The sequence below is a fragment of the Chiloscyllium punctatum genome, chromosome 15 (assembly GCF_047496795.1).
Source record: "Chiloscyllium punctatum isolate Juve2018m chromosome 15, sChiPun1.3, whole genome shotgun sequence".
Taxonomy (NCBI): Eukaryota; Metazoa; Chordata; class Chondrichthyes; order Orectolobiformes; family Hemiscylliidae; genus Chiloscyllium; species Chiloscyllium punctatum.
In genome coordinates this window covers 14,392,497-14,412,904 of record NC_092753.1, presented here as the reverse complement: position 1 = coordinate 14,412,904, position 20,408 = coordinate 14,392,497, and the positions used below count along the sequence as shown (strand labels likewise).

The 20,408-nt window shown below is 41.4% G+C and overlaps 1 protein-coding gene across 4 annotated transcripts in view; it reads right to left on the bottom strand.

Annotated features, from left to right (window-relative positions):
• tmco3 (transmembrane and coiled-coil domains 3) overlaps positions 1 to 20,408 on the bottom strand; it is a 60,299-nt gene that overhangs the window by 38,150 nt on the left and 1,741 nt on the right. For 3 of the 4 annotated variants that reach the window (XR_011962518.1, XM_072584692.1, XM_072584691.1), the window contains exons 2-5: positions 17,240 to 17,756; positions 13,396 to 13,575; positions 9,607 to 9,798; positions 4,567 to 4,695 (exon numbers count right to left, since the gene is read on the bottom strand). Coding sequence is in view for 3 of the 4 variants with exons in the window: in XM_072584692.1 (XP_072440793.1) it covers positions 4,567 to 4,695; positions 9,607 to 9,798; positions 13,396 to 13,575; positions 17,240 to 17,686 (948 nt within the window). In the remaining variant the exon portion in view is untranslated. The remainder of the gene's footprint in view (positions 1 to 4,566; positions 4,696 to 9,606; positions 9,799 to 13,395; positions 13,576 to 17,239; positions 17,757 to 20,408) is intronic. The other variant, XM_072584693.1, reaches the window with a different exon arrangement.

The following is a 20,408-nucleotide window of genomic DNA, read 5'->3' as shown; positions in this document are numbered from 1 at the left end:
TCCTGGTCTTTGAGGGGCCCTGTTCTCTCCCTAGTTATCCTTTTGTCCTTAATGTATTTGTAAAAACGCTTTGGATTCTCCTTAACTCTATTTGCCAAAGCTGTCTCATATTCCCTTTTTGCCCTCCTGATTTCCCTCTTAAGTATACTCCAACTGCCTTTATACTCTAAGGATTCCCTCGATCTATCCTGTCTATACCTGACACATGTTTCCTTCTTTTTCTTAACTAAACCCTCAATTTCTGTAGTTATCCAGCATTCCCTTTACATACCAGCCTTTCCTTTCACCCTAACAGGAATATACTGTCCCTGCACTCATTATCTCATTTCTGAAGGCTTCCCATTTTCCAGCCATCCCTTTACCTGTGAATATCTGCCCCCAATCAGCTTTTGAAAGTTCTTGCCTAATACTGTCAAAATTGGCCTTTCTTTAATTTGGAACTTCAACTTTTAGATGTGGTCTATCCTTTTCCATCATTATTTTAAAACTAATAGTGTTATGGTCACTGGCTCCAAAGTGCTCCCCCACTGACACCTCAGTCACCTGCCCTGCCTTATTTCCCAAGAGTAAGTCAAGTTTTGCACCTTCTCTAGTAGGTGCATCCACATACTGAATCAGAAAATGTTCTTGTACGTGCTTAACAAATTCCTAAACCCTTAACACTATGGTAGTCCCAGTCTAAGTTTGGAAAGTTAAAATCCGCTACCATAACCACCCTATTATTCTTACAGATAACTAAGATCTCCTGACAAATGTGCTTCGCCTTTTCCCGTTGACTATTAGATGGGTCTATAATACAATCCCAATAAGGTGATCGTCCCTTTCTTATTTCTCAGTTCCAACCAAATAACTTCCCTCGATGCATTTCGGGGAATATTCTCCCTCAGTACAGCTGTATGCTATCCCTTATCAAAAACACCACTCCCCCCTCCTCTCTTGCCTCCCTTTCCATCCTTCCTGTAGCATTTGCATCCTGGAACATTAAGCTGCCAGTCCTGTCCATCCTTGAGCCATGTTTCTCTAATTTCTATGATAACCCAGTCCCATATTCCTCACCATGCTAAGTTCATCTGCCTTCCCTGTTCGGCCCCTTGCATTAAAATAAATGCAGTTTAATTTATCCATCCTAACTTGTTCTCTGCTTTGTCCCTGCCTGCCCTGACTGTTTGGCTTGATTATTTTTTCAATTGTATCAGTCTCAGATTGATTTCTTTCCCCACTATCTTCCTGGGTCCCAACCCCCCCCACAGAAATATTTGTCTGTGCCTCGGGCTAGAGATTCCCCTAACACAATCAATCTCTTGAAACTCATTGTGTTAGACCCAGTCTCGATAACAGAAACTTGGCTGTTCGTGCTACATTCGAGCATCCATCAGCCCCTACATTTTCCGAAACAGCATACTTGTTTGAAATGAGGATAGTCACACAAGACTCCTGCACTACCTGCCTACCCGTCTTACTTTTCCTAGAGTTAACCCATCTATGTAACTGTATCTGCGACTTTTCTCCCTTCCTATAACTGCCATCCATCACACCCCCTTGCTCTTGTAAATTCACTCCAACTATTCCATGTGATCTAATAGGATTCACAACTAACAGCATTTATTGAGTATATAATCCTCAGTATCACAAACTCTCCCTAAGCTCCCAAATCTGGTAAGAGCATATCGCTCTACTAAGGGCCATTTTTGCTTCTTCCAATCTGCAGACCCAGAACATAGCTCCATCTTATTCCTCTACAAAACGCTGCTCCAGGCTAACTTAATACTTATGATTTATATTAAGTTTAATCAAGAGACATATCTCAATAAAACATATAATCAAGAAAAGAACCCACTCGACTCACGACTACAGTCTCCCCAAGGCCACACTTAAAATTATTCACTTAACTGTCTCAGTGGGATGACCTCTCCAACAAGTTCCTCCAAGGTCAGTTGTGAGTTTCACTGTTTGTTAATTTTCCCAAATGCACTCCGATGTCCAGTGATACACGAATTCAACAGCAAAGGCAGTAACTGTGCAGGCTCACTGTCAGTTAGCAGTGTGGGTTTCTTTCTCTCTCTCTCTCTCTCGTGCTGACCTCACCATGTGCTGCCTTTGTCTGTTCCTCTCCCTTTTAAAAGTGCCGTTACCAAAGTCTATCCTGAAGCCTTCTTTATATAATAGTATTGCCCATCAAATATTTATGTATTTTCTCCTTCAATGCATCTATGGTCTCTAACTCAACCACTATATGTCATACAAGTTGCACATTCTACCAACTGTCTGAATAAAGACGTTGCACTGTCCTGAGTGCCATCCTGAATTTATTAGTGACTGCTTTATATTTTGTTCCTAAGTTTCATCACATCTGCAAATGTACAGCTACAGTAGTCCATTAAAAACTCTTTCATAAAGTTGAAAATCTTTAACAGGCAAGCCTTCAGCCTTCTCTTTTCTCAATACTGAAACAGCTTGTATCAAAGTTACAAATGACATCCTGAGATACTGGGATCGTGGTAAACCCCCTTCTTGATTTGTCGGCAGCCTTTGATACAGCAACCAAACTGTCCTCCTCTAACCCCTCTCCATTGTCATCCAGCTGGGTGGTACTGCTCTCACCTACTTCCATTCTTATCTATTTAATCCTGTTTCTCATCTACATCCTGCCCAGGCGCCCATGTTCTGAAAACACCATCAGTTTTTACATCTAAGGTGAGACTAAACCAAGTGTTTGCAACATTAGAGTCATATTTGTTGAGCTTCAGCCACAATTTTCACTATTGCCAAGAGAGCCTACTTCCATCTCAATAGCATCAGCTAGCTTCATCTGTCTCAGCTCACCTACTGCTGAAACCTTCATTCATTCCTCATTTGCCAGATGAGTAAATTCCAAAGCTCCCCTGCTTAGCTCCTATCTCTACCTACTGTAGACTTCAGACCCCAATGTCTTAAAGCCCACCAAATCCTATTCACTTAAAAACGCCTGCACTCACTAACATTAGCTCGATTTGAACATTTCTTATGTTATCATTTATTTTTAGAAGAGAAAAGATAAATAAAACATAAACTGCCTCCATTAAGAACAGGAAAGGATGGCTGTAAATATATTTCAATTCACCGCTTCCTCTTGTCCAAGAGGCTCAGTATATTTTGCTCGTGAAGCTCTTTGGAATGCTTTGTTAACAACACTGTTGTCAATGTTGCTAGAAGCCTCAGCCTGTTCATGCTGACTGATAGCTATAACTACTCAAGAACATGATAATAGCATAAGCAACACATATTACATCACACTGGAAGTAGCAATTTTGGCACATCAGTTATGCTAGTGACAACCCCTTGATTGGAGCTGTTCACTCTCGGCACATTTGCCTAATCTTTCCCCACATTTTTCCTTTTCAAATACTTATGAATCACAATTTAAACAATGTTCTTATTCCCAACTGTCTATACTATTTGTTATGCTGTATTAGTAAAATGAATTGGATCCCAAGGCTTTCAGAGCCTATGATGGATCAATACATTGGCATAGCTATGTGTGTAAATCTCATTTAAAGGACTGGGCTCTTTGAAAATGAAGGTGCAACCTTAACATTACTATTCATAGCTGAAGGCTGTAAGTGAGCAGAATCAAAAACAAAAAAATCACATGACACCACGTACAGCCCAACAGGTTTACTTAAAAACAGAAGCTTTCGGAGCCTCACACCTCCTTCAGGTGGTGAGAGATTTTTGGCTTTATCCACCCCAGTTCAACACCATCACCTCCACGTTGCAGGTGAGTAGGGAAGTGCTTGGCTCAGTATTTGGTCTACAAGATGGCTTTAGGCAGCACACAGCACATTTTTTTCATTTCTCAGTCAGAGGAGAGAGAAAAAAAACAAGATAAATAAACTCCTAATTTCCACAAGCAAGACCTCCTTGATGCAAAAGGACAAAGCATAACTATAACTTGTAAATACATACCATTAACCTAGTCAAATTGGCCAGTATTCACAGAGCATTATCAAACAGAACTTAACACTGAGCCATGTGGGAAGATACTAGAGAAAACGAACATTAATACAGCAAAAGGGGCAAGTTTTAAGGAGCATTTTAAAGAGGAAAGAAAGGAAGAGACAGAGAAGCAAATGGAGAACTCCAGAGCTTGGCTATCCTGAAGGCCTAGCTACCAATGGTGGGACAATTAAAATTAGGATGATAAATGGCTAGAATTAGATTAGCACAGATAGAGATAAGACTGAAAGTCATTATTGAGTGAAATATCCACAACTACAAATGCATTCTGTGCTATATAAAAAGGAGATGGAGCAGACATGGTGGCAAATCTCACCACTAGCACTCTGTACCACAACTTCAAAAAGTTAAATTATTCAACCAGGGTTCACACAATAACAGACTAATTGCACTGCTGCTACTTTTACAACAACTGGCACATTCTTCACACTATAAAACTAACTGCCGTACATCTTATTGATTAAAGTGCACCACTCTTCTACGATGTAAGATTTATTAAGTTAGTGAACCGCTTGCTCCAAGAAAACTTCAGCTGAATACAGTGCCCGCTGACAGAAGTAGAATTCATACCTTGATGCGGTTTAGTCCTGAGGGACCCAAGAGAACCCCACAAACAATATAACCAAACATTGTAGGAAGCCCCATTAAGGTACAAATCCAGCCACAAGGCAGAGATATCACCACAATGGAAATTATATCCTGCAAATAAATTGAAAATTTAAATAAGTTTAAAAATTAAAGTATGAACTCAATTTTGTCCAATTTTAAGCAAATTTTAATTTGTGTATTTACCTCAAGCATACATTTAAGATTGTTGTTGAAAAATGTGGTGCTGGAAAAACACAGCAGGCCAGGCAGCATCCGAGGAAACTTTAAGGTTGTTGCTCTGGCTTATGAAAATATTAATTCATTTTTGAGAGAGGAAGGTCTCTTAAATTGTTTGGACATCCTTCAAACCTAATTTGAAAACTAGCACAATCTGTAAGAACAGGAAGCATTGGAATAAATGGGAGAACATTGGCTCCAGACCACTGGCTTGGGGAGTGGAAAGATCACTGATACACACAAAAAGACTGGTTATAGAGGAAGCTTATATTTGAGTCACATCTGAGGCAGGGAATACACAATGTTAATCAATTCCTCAGGAGAAGCCCCCCTGTTGACAGGAAACTACCCTAAAAATGTGGACATGTGTGTGGATAAAAGTCTGTCCTATTCAAATGTAGCCTTCCTTGCAGTAATATGAGTCATAAAATGTACAAAATACCATTTAGATTAGATTACTTACAGTGTGGAAACAGGCCCTTCGGCCCAACAAGTCCACACCAACCCACCGAAGTGTAACCCACCCATTCCCCTACATTTACCCCTTTACCTAACACTACGGGCAATTTAGCATGGCCAATTCACCTGACATGCACACCTTTGGACTGTGGGAGGAAACTGGAGCACCCGGAGGAAACCCACGCAGACACGGGGAGAATGTGCAAACTCCACACAGAGTCACTTGAGAGGGGAATCGAACCCGGGTCTCGGGCGCTGTGAGGCAGCAGTGCTAACCACTGTGCCACCGTGCTGCCCATTTGAGAGGAGATGAAAATGTCTGAAAATTATTTGAAGGACTCAGTTCTGAGTCAATGAGGTAAAAGCCAGAAACTCAGATTGGAATGGAGCCAAGTAGACTTTTCACAAGTATCAAGGTCAAATCAATATCTGAGAAAACAGAACATAGCTACTTGCAGTTAGCTGTATGGGTTATTATCAACATTTTTAGAAAAATTAGATTTGGTGTACTGTCTTATCCATCCGACCAGAGATCTTGATCTTCAAATACTGGTTTTCCTCAGACAAAGATAGGCTGAGCTAGCATATTGGAAGTGATCATGAATTTCATCATCTCCATATTCCTGAGACTAACGTCATGCTTTACCAGCTAACAGCATCCCCCACATTCTTGCCTTCTTTGGAGACTAAAGGAAGTTGCTCAAAGCATTGCACCTCAGTACTGCATTTGCAAGATCCTCTAAATCTTGTGGCAAAAAAAAAGGGTCTTCAATGGCAACATCCACTCCCAAGACAAAACAGCAACTGAGCAGGAAAGGTTGCATATATGCCTGAAACATTGCTCCTGAAGAAACAAATGCGTTAGCTGGAGTTCGGTTGGGGCAGGAAACCTGCAGAACAACAGATGTCCTCAAAGTGCCCACAAAAAAAGTCAGAGTATGCATTGGGCAATTTGGTTTGTGACTAACCAAAATGGAGAACTTTAATTTCAGAAAGCACCAAACAGACTGAAGGACTTAACTGAGAACATGCTACGGTGATATTGAGGCATTACCTCATCCGTACTAGTTGTCCTATATGTAGCACAGGCTGAGGGTCAAGCACTGGATATACCAGCCATCTCAGAACCCACTGAACCAGGATGGAAGCAAGACATCCCCAATCTCAAGAGACTGCCAGAGAGAGACTAGTTAGCAAGGTTAGATCACACGGAATACAGAGAGAACTAGCCATTTGGATACAGAACTGGCTCAAAGGTAGAAGACAGAGGGTGATGGTGGGGGTTGGATTTCAGACTGAAGGCTTGTGACCAGTGGAGTGCCACAAGGGTTGGTGCTGGGTCCCTGCTTTTATATAAATGATTTGGATGTGAACATAGGTGGTATAGTTAATAAGTTTACAGATGATACCAAAATTAGATATGTAGTGGACAGCAAAGAAGATGACCTCACAGTACAAAGGGATATTGATCAGATGGGCCAATGGGCTGAGGAGTGGCAAATGGAGTTTAATTTAGATAAATGTGAGCTGCTGCATTTTGGAAAAGCAAATCAGAGCAGGACTTATACACTTAATGATAAGGTCCTTGGGAGTGTTACTGATCAAAGAGACCTTAAAGTGGAGGTTCACAGTTCCTTGAAAGTACAGTCGCAGCTAGATAGGCTTGTGGAGGTTTATAGGATCGTGAGGGGCATGGATAGGGTAAATAGGCAAGGTCTTTTCCCAGGCGGTGGGGAAGTCCAGAACTAGAGGGCATAGGTTTAGGGTGGGAGAGGAAAGGTATAAAAGGAGCAATATTTTCATGCAGAGGGTGGTGTGGCTATGAATGTGCTGCCAGAGGAAGTGGTGGAGGCTGGTACATTTGTAGCATTTAGGAGGCATCTGGAGGAGTATATGAATAGTAAGGGCTTGGAGGGATATGGGTCAAGTGCTGATAAATGGGACTAAATTAGGTTAGGATATCTGGTCGACATGGATGCGTTGGATCGAAGGGTCTGTTTCCGTGCTGTACATCTCTACGACTATATGATACTGAATAAAGAATAAGGAACATTACAGCACAGGAACAGGCCCTCCAAACCTGCTGCCTATTTTCTAAGGATCTGTATCCCTTGCCCCCTGCCCGTTCACGTATCTGTCTAGATACATCTTAAATTAGGCTATCATTCCCACCCCAATCAACTCTGCTGGCAACACATTCCAGGCACCCACCAACCTCTGTGTGAAGAACTTTCCACGCATATCTCCCCTAAACTTTTCCTCTCTCACGTTGAGCTCATCACCCCTAGTAATTAAGTCCCTCTGAGGAAAAAAAAATTCTTGTTATCCACCCTGTCTATACTTCTCATGACTTTGTGGATCTGAATCAGGTCCTCCCCACCCCCACCTTCTTTTTTCCAATGAAAGTAATCCTAATCTGCTCAACCTTTCCTTATAACTAGCACCCTCCATACCAGGCAACATCCTGGCGACCCTCCTCTGTACCTTCTCCAAAGCATCCACATCCTTTCAGTAATGTGGCGACCAGTACTGTATGCAGTATTCCAAATGTTGGCAAACCAAAGTCTCATACAACTGTAACATGACATGCCAACTCTTGCACTCAATACCCTGCTCAAAGAACATATGCATGCTGTATGCCTTCTTGATCACTCTAATGACCTGCTTTGCCACCTTCAGGGTACAATAGACCTGAACACCCAGATCTCACTGCACATCAATTTTCCCCAGGACTTTTCCATTTACTGTATAGTTTGCTCTGGAGTTACATCTTCCAAAATCATCACCTCGCATTTGTCCAGATTGAACTCCATCTGCCATTTCTCTGCCCAACTCTCCAATCTATCTTTATTCTGCTGTATTCTCTGACAGTCCCCTTCACCAACTGCTACTCCACCAATCTTAGTGTCATCTGCAAACTTGCTAATGACGCAACCTACACCTTCCTCCAAATCATTTATGTATATCATAAACAACAGTGGTCCCAGCACAGATCCCTGTGGGATTTCACTGGTCACAGATCTCCATTTTGAGAAGCTGTCTTCTGATACTACTTTGTCTCCTGTTGCCCAACCAGTTCTCTATCCACCTAGCGAGAACACTCTGGACACCATGAGACTTCATGAAGGCAGCATTTAGTATGCTTTCCTTTATTGGTCACAGCACTGAGTACAACAGTTGGGAGGTCATGTTGCGGCTGTACAGGACATTGGTTAGGCCACTGTTGGAATATTGCGTGCAATTCTGGTCTCTTTCCTATCAAAAGAATGTTGTGACACTTGAAAGGATTCGGAAAAGATTTAAGGATGTTGCCAGGTTTGGAGGATTTGAGCTACAGGGAGAGGTAGAATAGGCTGGGGCTGTTTTCCCTGCAACGTCAGAAGCCGAGGGGTGACCTTATAGAGGTTTTAAAATCATGAGGAGCATGGATAGGGTAAACAGACAAGGGCTTTTCCCTGGAATCCAGAACGCAGAGGGCATAGGTTTAGTGTAAGAGGGGAAAAGATATAAAAGGGACCTAAGGGGCAACTTTTTCACATAGAGAGGGTGGTGCGTGAATGGAATGAACTGCCAGAGGAAGTGGTGGATGCAAGTACAATCACAGCATTTAAAAGGTATCTGGATGGGTATATGAAAAGAAAGGGTTGAGGGATATGGACCGGGTGCTGGCAGATAGGACTAGATTGGGATTATAGTTAGACAGAAGGGTCTGTTTCCATGCTGTATACCTTTATGAATCTAAGAGGAGCAGGCAGATTTGGAAGATCCACCACCTTAGCAGAGCAAAAGGAAATGTGTAATAAAATGTAAATTCACCCACATTGTTCACATCAAAACATGAAAATTAAAATATCATTAGCAATTAGCTGTGCACCTCTACATCATACAGAACAAGGTGCAAACATATAGGGACTACTGTTACAATCATCAACTGAAAACTTTTAAAAATATGTCTCAAAGTTCAGTTGGAATGGGCATGAATTATTTCAGTTTATCTCTGGCTCTTTAATAATCAGGAAGTGTTTAAGTGGTTAAGAATGGATAACTTAATAACAAAAACAAACCAAAAAAACTACAGATGCTGTAAATCAGAAACAAAACAAATTGCTGGAAAAGCTCAGGAAGTCTGGCAGCACCTGTGGAAAGAAATCAGAGTTAATGTTTAGAGTCCAGTAATCCTTCCAATCCACCTTTACAGTCACCAAGAAAACTGCTTAGCAAATCAATTGCTTTTGAAAATCTAACCTGAAAAAGTCAGATTTTAAAAAGACCATAAGTGAACATAAAGGGCCATGGTTACAATAATAAAACACAGGCCTCTATTACCTTAATAAAGTGAATATCAGCTCGAGGGATTGTGGAGTCCCTGGGTTTGGTCAGGATGTACTGGTTGTTCTGAGAGTCAATGAGCATACTCAGCCCCAAACCACCCTCTACTTCATGCACAGAAAGGTTTTGCTTGTGGTCTTCCTGGTCCTCTTCAACTCTAATAACAGCTTCAACGTTTCCACCACGAACCTGAAAAGTACCAGATTGTAAGTCCACACTTTATTATGGACCAATTGAGCTAATTGCAGCACTTGGCTCAGACAAAACACACTGATCAGCATGGTGCAATTAAAATCCAGTCTATGTCAAAGTCAATGCATCAGTCCTGATTAACTCTAATAGAACTAAGACATTATAACACTATGATTTACTTAGCTGCTACTGAACAAAACAAGTCCCAGTCATCAACTGCAATTTTCAATCTTGAACTATTCCTTCAATTAAGCAGTCCAAGGATAATTGGGAGTGCAGTGAAATAGGATGTTAGCTGTTTAAAGAACCTGTCTCTCCAAATGTAATTTTTAATTGGAAAGCTGCATGTGAAATTGGCAATTCTTGTCTGATTGGAAAATTACAAATTTTAAAAGGCTGACAGTAAGGTTTTCATTCAGAGGGAGCATAAGACCATAAGACATAGTCCATTTGACCCACTGAGTCTGCTCTGACATTAAATGTGATCATGGCTGATTTGATCACTTTCCTGCCTTTTCCCCTACTGATTAGAAATCTATCTCAGCTTTGAATATTTTTAACAATCCAGCATTCCGTGATAAAGAATTACACAGCTGCACCACTCTCATGGAAGATGGTTCTCCTCAGCTGTCTTAAATGGGCAACCCCATACTCTAATTATGCCCTCAGGTCCTAGATTCTCCCACAAGGGAAACAACCTCTCCACATCTACCCTGTCAAATTCCCTGTGAATCTTATGTTTCAGTAAGGTCTCCCTCATTCTTCTAAACTCCAATGAATAGAGGCCTAGCCTACTTATCTAAGAGTAATCTAGTGAAGTGTCTCTGGACTCCCTCCAATACCAGTACATCTTTCCTTAGACAAGGGGACCAAAACTGTACATTGTATTCCAGCTGTGACCTATCTAGTATCCTGTATAGCAAGACTATCTTATTTTAATGACTCTCTCCGTCATTCCTGAAGGGCTTTTGCCCGAAACGTCGATTCTCCTGCTCCTCGGATGCTCCCTAACTTACTGTGCTTTTCTAGCACCACACTCTCGACTTTATTTTAATACTCCATTCTCTTCACAAAAAAGACCAAGAGTAAAAATTGCCTTCCCTTTTACCCACTGAACTTGCATGCTAATTTTTTTGTGGTTCATGCACAAATTACTCATTGTGAATTTCTGCTCTTTACCTTTTAGTGCACTTTGGTTTAACACCAGCAACAATCTTATACCTAACAAGCTATCTTTAAGAAATACTTTAGTTTGTGTTTAGGTTCCTAGTATTTGTTAAAGACAAGCAATACTTTTTAAAAATAATTAATAATGGAATGTGGGTAATACTTGGAGAAAGTAGAAGTGTACTGCCTTCTATTTGGTGTCGATACACTCACAGTGCTGTTAGTGTGGAAGTTCCAACTATTCGTCCCAGCAATATATTTCCAATACAGGATGATGAGCAGCTTAGAGGAACTTGTAGTCGTGGTGGCATTCACCAACCTTAAATGCAAGTTAGCAAAGTCTGTTCTCATCATTCAATAAAGACTGAAGAAAGAGGGACAGTATCAATTAAGAAAGTTGCCCTTTAATTATTAGGATGAGACACGCACTAAACCTGTGACACTCCCTGTAGCTGAGTGTTCTGTATCAGGTTAAGTCGAATTTAAGCCTTGAGATGTGGGGCACTGACTGGACAGAAGTAGCCGAGATAATTTACTTTTGGTTCTGAGACTGCCTTTACCTAATTCAGCTGCAACCAATGTTAAGAACTCTACCTCACACTGTAATGGCAAAGCCAACCACACCTTAAGGCCTGAGAGTGTTCCAATGGATTCAAATGGCAATTATCAGACACTCTAGGTAGGAATAGTGTCACTATTCCAATGTGTCAGTGGAGATCACTACTTGATGGTTAAACACCATACCTCACTGGGATAGTGTTTAGTGAGTTTAGAAGCAGGAATACCATCACTAAACCAAATCTAGGTAGCAGTATCTGGTAAATGCTCTACATCTTTGTGTATGTCCTAACAACAATTTTCTGTCTATTCTGAACTCCATTCTCCCAAATTACTATCATTTCTACTCAAATAACCTAATTCCCCATAGTGTGCAAGTTCCGCCCCAATTTCCACATCTACCTTATCAAATGAACAAAACACAAATTGAAAGTTATGTATTGTTCACTAACATTTCAATGTATCTAATAAGTTATCTTTCTGCCTTTCACTGTCTTCACTAAACTTTTTTTTAGCTGAAGTTCTCAGCTTTTCCCAAAGGCTCCAACCTGGATTTAATGCAATTCCCTTGCACTGTAAGCAAGCAGTCAGTTGTGCTCTCTGGACAATAGTATCTAACCCTCCACTGAAACCAAAAAAAGTGTCTTCAACATAAAGTGTCTTTACTGTTTGAAACCAAGCTCGTTTCTTTTGAAGGGAAGGAACCTCTAACTATCTCACCTAAGTTGTTAAAAAAAAGTAATCAGCCTAATTTTTACCTGCTGGCAGAGACAGAGATACCTGAATGTCTGACTTCTGACACCTTTCAAAAACATCCAGGAACTAAATTAGTTTGAGAAGTCAGTTATTGGGGAATCAGATGTGCAGAAATTTCTTCTTGTAAAAATTGTGACTTTTTTTGGAATTCTCCAGAGAATAAATATTAATTTTATAAATTCAAGTTACAGGTCAATAAATTTTTGGATTAGATGGTAAACAAGGGATTTGGGGTGAGCTCAAGGCATTTAATGCCAACTCTGAAGAAAAGTCACAAACCACAAGATCTCAACAGTTCAGGCTTCCAAGAGGCTCGACATGTCCTTGAATGTTGCTATAATCTGTCTCCCATATATGTTGAGAGAGAGACACTTGAGTGCATGAAGCATTTTTCGCATTTCATCAGCCAACTCTGCCTTCTGCAAACTACAACAGTCAGCATTTGATTACAAAGATCTCCACAAGTCAGCAAAAGTAGTCAGTGCACAGCAATGGCTGTCACTACAGTTGTCCTGCAGTGAAACTTGGACTGCGTATCAGTAACACACAACATTAGAGGAATTCCAACAGTAATGCCTCTGTTACATATTCCAGATTCAATGGGAGGGCTGGCAAGCATACATTAGTTAAATAAAACAAAGAATTACAGGTGAAGATCTGGAAGAAAATCTAGAAATGACTGTAAAACCTCAACAGGCTGGAGAGCATCTGCGAGGAGAAAACAGCACTAATGTTTCGAATTCAGTGACTTCTTCAAAACATTAAATAAATCCAGCTCCACAAACAAGCAGTCAGTCAAAACTCTTGCAAACTCAACTTTGAAAGACTGTAAGCTAAGAAGATATGAAAAGAAAAGCAAAAAATATCCTGCACTTCAGATCCAATACCATTAGACCATGACTACATTGGAAATGCTGTGAGCAGATTTGGACCCCCTATTCTGGAAAGATGTGCTTTGGCGGGGGGCCCAGAATAGGTTATCATTGAACTAATGGACAGCTGATGATGGGTAGTGCAGAAAATTGTAACTGAGGTGAAAGATGTGAATGTTGGAGCAGATTCAAGAAGCTAGATAGCCGACTCCAATTACTGTGTCCTTATCCAGAAACTCACCAATTTGTTGTTGTCAAACACATGGTCATCAATCTCCTCCTCCAAGCGATCAGCAGCTTTCCGCACATCTTCAAGAATTTCATCAAGGATCGATAAGCTTCTGTTTGCATGCTGCATATTTTTGAGTGCCTCAGCTTGATGTTTCTCTGCAGCCAATAACTCCACATACTCCTTTTCCTCCTGCAGTTTAAAGGGAGCAACAATATCAGAAATAGCTTACATTTTCCTCTTTCCCTCCTATCACCAAAGCTTTCCATGTCTCACAACTGGCAGTGATACTTTTACTGACGTCATTATCAAAGCACCAGAGAATCGGGGGAGTGCCAAGCAAGCTCATGTACCCCAGGCATAATTGAGGCCCATGTCAATACCCTTGGCCACATCTTTGAGTTGAAGAAAATAAGAAAAGTTAAGGGAGACCTTGTTCAAAGTGAGGGACAGCTCAGCCAGACTGAGGAGGGTGGCGGTGGATTGGGACAGTTCAAACCTTTTTTCCAGAAATAAGGGGGGGGGGGGGGGGGGGGGGGGGGGCACCAAGACTATCCTGATGGGGGAATGGATGGGTAAAGGGGATTGCACATCCATGGCAGCTGCTCCCCACAAACAGGAAAATTTGAAATGGATGTAAAGCATCAGAAGAATTGTGGATGTATATGGGAAAGGACTGAACAAGGGGAGAAAAAAAAAATCGAGTTGAGGGCGGAAAAAAAACACATCCCCTGGACAAGGGACAGACAGAAACAATGGGTCAAGAACAAAGAACCCAGGAACAGGCCCTTCGGCCCTCCAAGCCTGAGCTGATCCAGATCCTCTATCTAAACCTGTCACCTATTTTCTCAGGATCTGTATCCCTCTGCTTCCTGCCCATTCATGTCTAGATACATCTTAAATGATGCTATTGTGCCACACCTCTACTGCCTCCATTGGCAACGCCTTCCAGGCACCTACCAGCCTCTGTGTCAAAAACTTTCCACGCATATTTTCTTTAAACGTTTTCCATCTCACTTCGTAGTGATTTTGAAGCCCTCAATCAGGGATCAAAACCTCCATCTTTCTAATGAAAATAATCTTAATCTACTCAACCTCTCTTCATAGCTAGCACCCTTCATATCAGGCAACATCCTGGTTAACCTCCTCTGCATCCTCTCCAAAGCATCCACATCCTTTTGGTAATGTGGTGACCAGAACTGTACGTAGTATTCCAAATGTGGCTGAACCAAAGTCCTATACAACTGTCACATGACCTGCCAACTCTTGTACTCAATACCCCGTCCAATGAAGGAAAGCATGCCGTATGCCTTCTTGACCATTCCACTGACTTGCATTGTCACCTTCAGGGTACAATGGACCTGAACACCCAGATCTCTCTGTATATGAATTTTCCCCTGGGCTTTTCCATTTACTGTACAGTTCACTCTTGAATTTGATCTTCCAAAATGCATGACCTCGATTTGCCCAGATTGAATTCCATCTGCAATTTTTCTGCCCAACTCTCTATCTATATTCTGCTGTATTCTCTGACAGTCCTCTTCACTATCTGCTACTCCAGAATCTTCGTGTCATCTGCAAACTTGATAATCAGACCACCTATACCTTCCTCCAGAAGGTATAGTAGTCCCAACTGACGGCAGGCTCACCGGTCTATAATTATCTGGATTAACCCTGCTACCGTTCTTAAACAACGGGCAACATTAGCAACCTTGAATAGATCCCATCCAGACCTGGGGACTTGTCCACCTTAATGCCATTTAGAATACCCAACACTTCCTTCTACCTTACTCCGACTTGAGCTAGAGTAATCAAACATCTGTCCCTAACTTCAACATGCGCCACATCCTGCTCTTTGGTGAATGTGACGCATTAAGAATCTCATCCATTTTCTCTGACTCCATGCATAACTTTCCTCCTTTGTCCTTGAGCGGGCCAACCCATTCTCTAGTTACTCTCTTGCTCCTTACATACGAATAAAAGGCTTTGGGATTTTCCTTAACCCTGTTTGCTAAAGATATTTCATCACCCTGTTCAGCCCTCTCAATTCATTGTTTCAGATTGGTCCTACATTCCCGATATTCTTCCAAAGCTTTACCTGTCTTCAGTCGCTCAGACCTTATGTATGCTTCCTTTTCCCTCTTAGCTAGTCTCATAATTTCACCTGTCATCCATGGCTCCTGAATCTTGCTATTTCTATCCCTCATTTTCACAGGAACATGTCATTCCTGCGCTCTCATCAACCTCTCTTTAAAAGTCTCCCACGTATCGAATGTGGATTTATCTTCAAACAGCTGCTCCCAATCCACATTTCCCAGCTCCTGTCGAATTTTGATATAGTTGCCCTGGGAATTACAGACCAGACAGTGTTAATACTGGATTAGTGGTGCTGGAAGAGCACAGCAGTTCAGGCAGCATCCAACAAGCAGCGAAATCGACGTTTCAGGCAAAAGCCCTTCATCAGGAATACTCAGACAGTGTTAAGTCAGTGATGGGAAAATTATTGGAGAGGATTCTAAGAGACAGGATTTATGATTATTTGGAAAAGTATAGTTTAATTAGAGATAGTCAGCATGGCTTTGAGAGGGATAGGTCATGCCTTACAAGCCTTATTAAATTCTTTGAGGATGTGAAAAACACATTGATGAAGGTAATGCAGTGGATGTGGTGCATATGGAATTTAGCAAGGCGTTTGATAAGGTTCCCCATGGAAGGCTCATTCAATATGTAAGAAGGCATGGGATACAGAGAAATTTGGCTGTCTGGATATAGAACCAACTAGCCCATAGAATATAGAGGGTGGTAGCAGATGGAAAGTATTCAGCCTAGAGCTCAGTGACCAGTGATGTTCCGCAGGGATCTGTTCTTGGACCTCTGCTCTTTGTGATTTTTATACATGACTTGGATGAGGAAGTGGAAGAGTGGGTTAGTAAGTTTGCCAATGATACAAAGGTTGGCGGAGCAGTGGATGGTGTGGAGGGCTGTTGTAGGTTGCAACAGGACATTGACAGGATGCAGAACTGGGCTGAGAAGTGACAGATGGAATTCAACCTGGACAAGTATAAAGCAATTCATTTTGGAAGATCAAATTTGAATGCAGGGTTAAAAGCAGGATTCTTGGCAGCGTGGAGGAACAGAAGGATCTTGGGGTCCACATCCATAAATCCCTCACAGTTGCCACCCAAGTTGATAAGGTTAAGACTATGTGCGGTGGGTTGGCTTTCATTAGCAGGGGATTAAGTTTAAGAGCCGCAAGGTTATGCTGCAGCTCTATAATGCCCTGGATAGTTGTGTTCAGTTCTGGTCACCTCATTATAGGAAGGATGTGGAAGCCTTAGAGAGAGTGCAGAGGAGAGTTACCAGGATGCTGCCCGGACTGAAGAGCATCTCTTATGAAGAAAGGTTGACGGAGCTAGAGCTTTTCTCATTAGAGTGGAGGAGGAGGAGGAGGAGAGGCGACTTGATACAGGTGTACAAGGTGATGAGAGGCATAGATAGAGTAATTGCCAGAGATTTTTTTCCCAGGGCAGAAATGGCTATCACGAGAGGGCATAATTTTAATGTGATCGGCAGAAGGTTTAGTGGAGATGTCAGAGAGTGGTGTGTGCATGGTGTGCACTGCCAGCAGTGGTAGTAGAGTCAGATACGTTAGGGACATTCAAGTGATTCTTGAATAGGCACGTGGATGATAGTAAAACAAAGGATATGTAGGTTAGTTTGATCTTAGAGTAGGATAAAAGGTTGGCACAACGTTAAGGGCTGAAAGGCCTGTACTGATTTATGTTCATGTTCGAAGCATAACTTTATCATTTAAAAAGTGTGACTTATGACACATAATGAGGCAAAAACATCTCACCTTAATAGCAGCTTCTCTCAAGGCTTCCAGACGTTGCTTGCTGCTTTCTCTCATGTTCACTATATCTTTATAATCCCCCTGAAGAACTCTTTCAAGCCCATGGACTGCTTGGAACACTGATTTCTCACTCTCATTCAGCTCTGCCTGGAAGATCTCGAACGTATGGACCTGAAAGACCTTCTCTGCCATTGATAGTCTCGAGTCCACTCCGACAGCTTTAATTGCTTTCTTCAATTTATTCAATACCACATTCTTCTGGCGAAGCATGCCAGACAACTTCTTACAATTGTCCATGATCCATAGTGTCCCTTTAGTGATTGTTGCTCCCCTCCCTCTGTGCAGTTTGATCGCATGGTTGGCCACATCCACAAACTCCGCTGCCTGCACTGCACAGCAGGAAGCCAGGATAAATACAATCCACAAAATTTCAGAATTAATCTGTTTCATTTTCTGACACTTAATTCACAGCTACAGAAAGACAGGGTCTGATAAGTTTCCATTCTGATTAGTTACAATTCTGAAATGGAACAGATTTAGGAGTTAGAATCACAGCAATTCAAACTACATTTCTGTGTAACACAATGATCTCCTTTACTAACATAGTAAGATTTCGTTACTCGGCTGTTACAAGTTCACGGACTGACAGACATGATCAAGCATAATTATGTTTTGACAGTAAAGGTTGATCATTCTTAGGTTGAATCCCCTGAATCAGCCAGTTATTCCCATTGTTCTGCCACTACTTACTCTGGTGTAGATCACAGATCATAGAAACAGGCCATTCGGCCCATCGAGTTCACACAGACTCTGAAGAGCATCTTGTCCAGACCTGCCCCTATCCTATCTCTGTAACCCTGCATTGCCCATGGCTAATGTAACTAGCCTGCACATTCCTGAACACTATTGGCAATTTACCACAGCCAAGCTACCTAACCTGCACATCTTTGGACTGTGGGGGGGGGAAACCTGTATTACAGTACCATTATATACATATGTGATAGAGAAAAAACATTTATACAGAGACAGAATTTTTCCAAAATATTATGTTTAAAATTCATGATAATTCTGTAATGAGGACTTTGTTCCAAAATTTCCTAGAGAGCATAGACCAAATATAAAACCAGGTCAATTTCCAACATAGTTGTTATCTTCATTTGCCACACCTCATTCATGTTGTTTTTATTTACTTGAGGCCATTCCAACTGCTAAAGTTCTGTGTAACTGTGCTGTGGAATACCCTGTATTTACTGCAGCTCAGAGCAGCACTCAGAAAACAAATTCTAGATTACTGGTGCTGGAAAAGCACAGCAGTTCAGGCAGCATCCAAGGAGCAGCGAAATCGACGTTTCGGGCAAAAGCCCTTCATCAGGAACTCCATCTAGGCCAACAAGAATACACATTAACTGACACTACGTTAACAACTTGGGAGTTCTTTATCATAAAAGGACTACAGAGATTTAAAGATGGCTCACAATCTCAGTGCAATCAGGTAGTGGGTTGAAATCAGCATCAGTGTTGGCCACATATAGTAAGAAGAAAAAGAGCAAAACAGAACCTGGAAATGAGGGAGTGGTCAGGCACATTAATGGACTACACAACTGGAGTTGAATGGAGGACAAAAAGCCACTGGCTCCATAAACATAATTCTCAAAGCTCATCATTTTAATGAAGCTCAATGTCAGGATTTTCTCACTGTCTGTAAAGTACCTCCAAAACATTTCATTTTTATCAAAGTTCTGAAAGTATGAAAGTTGTGGTCGACAAATGATCATTCTTTAAAAAACCACAGTAAATAGAGTGTCACAGGGTGAGCCAACTACAGAAAACATAGCAATGTACTTCCATCATCTTTGCAGCATAAAAGCCGATTATTCAGTCTAACTAGTCCATCTGGATGTCTGTGCCTGAGAGATGTCGCCACCCATCTGACTTCATTTCATCCTATCAGAATTTACCCATTTATCCAGCTTTCCCTTGAATCCATCCACAATGTCACCTCAAACCACTCCCAACAGCAATGAATTGCACATAACGTCATGCACAATTTCATCCAAATGTTTGTTTTTTCTCTAAAATTCCAAACCTTTTCTAAGTTTATTAGTTGCCTTTGTTTCCAAGTTACTTGCACAACTTCAGTACAAGTTTGTCATATGATTGTTCACCTTAAAATTTCTTGTGCAAGGTTACTGACTGCTCTTTAGACTCTCAATTACTCTTTAGATCCTTTGTCTGTTTCTTAAAATTTTCTCTTAGCTGCTTTTAAAGTCTCAATCTGTTCTCCCACTCCAACAAAGACATTTAACATATTAAAAACTAAGAAATGGAGCTTTAGGTTGACAACATAATGATTCCGCAGAATGCCAAAACAAACAGTAAAAGAGTCATGGGTGAGTCAATTACGTAAACAAAGAATTGCAATTACCAACAACTATGTGCAGAAAATCAGGTTATTCAGAATGACTGGTCCATCTGGATGTTTCTGCCCCATATGAGTTTCCTCTCATCGTACTTCATCTCATTCTGTTAACGTTTACCATATTTATCCTGCTTTCCCTCAAATCTATGCCATCCAGCCAATGAATCAGACTGCAGAGCTCAAAAATGTTTAGTTTATTAGTCTTTCACAGTATATAGTACAGAAGACATCCTTAGGACCATCAAAACCATATTGCTAAAGTTACACTAAATCAATGCCAGTCTCACCTTCCAGCACTCGCCCATAACTTGAGATGTTATTTCTCTGTATATAATACTGAATTCAACCAACTGTTCTTATTGACCCTATTCCTGTCCAGAGTGGGTTTTTTTGCATAATACTTCATACAGGCTTTGGACACGAAGATGCCTGGAAGGCGATAGGTAGATGAAGGTGGAGAGTGATGATGATAGCTCAGAGTGGAGGGTGGATCGGATAGTTGGGAAGGAAGATGGACAGGATGGACAGTTCAAAAGGGCAGTGCCGAGTTGGAGGGTTAGATCTGGGATAAGGTGGGGGTGAGGGGAGATGAAGAAACTGGTGAAGTTGACGTTCATGCCATGTGGGTTGGAGGGTCCATAGGTGGAAGATGAGGCTCTGTTCCTCCAGGTGTCAGGTGTGGCTAGGGTTTGGCAGTGGAGGTGGCTCAGGACTTGCATGTTTTTGGCAGAGTGGGAGGGGAATTGAAATTAT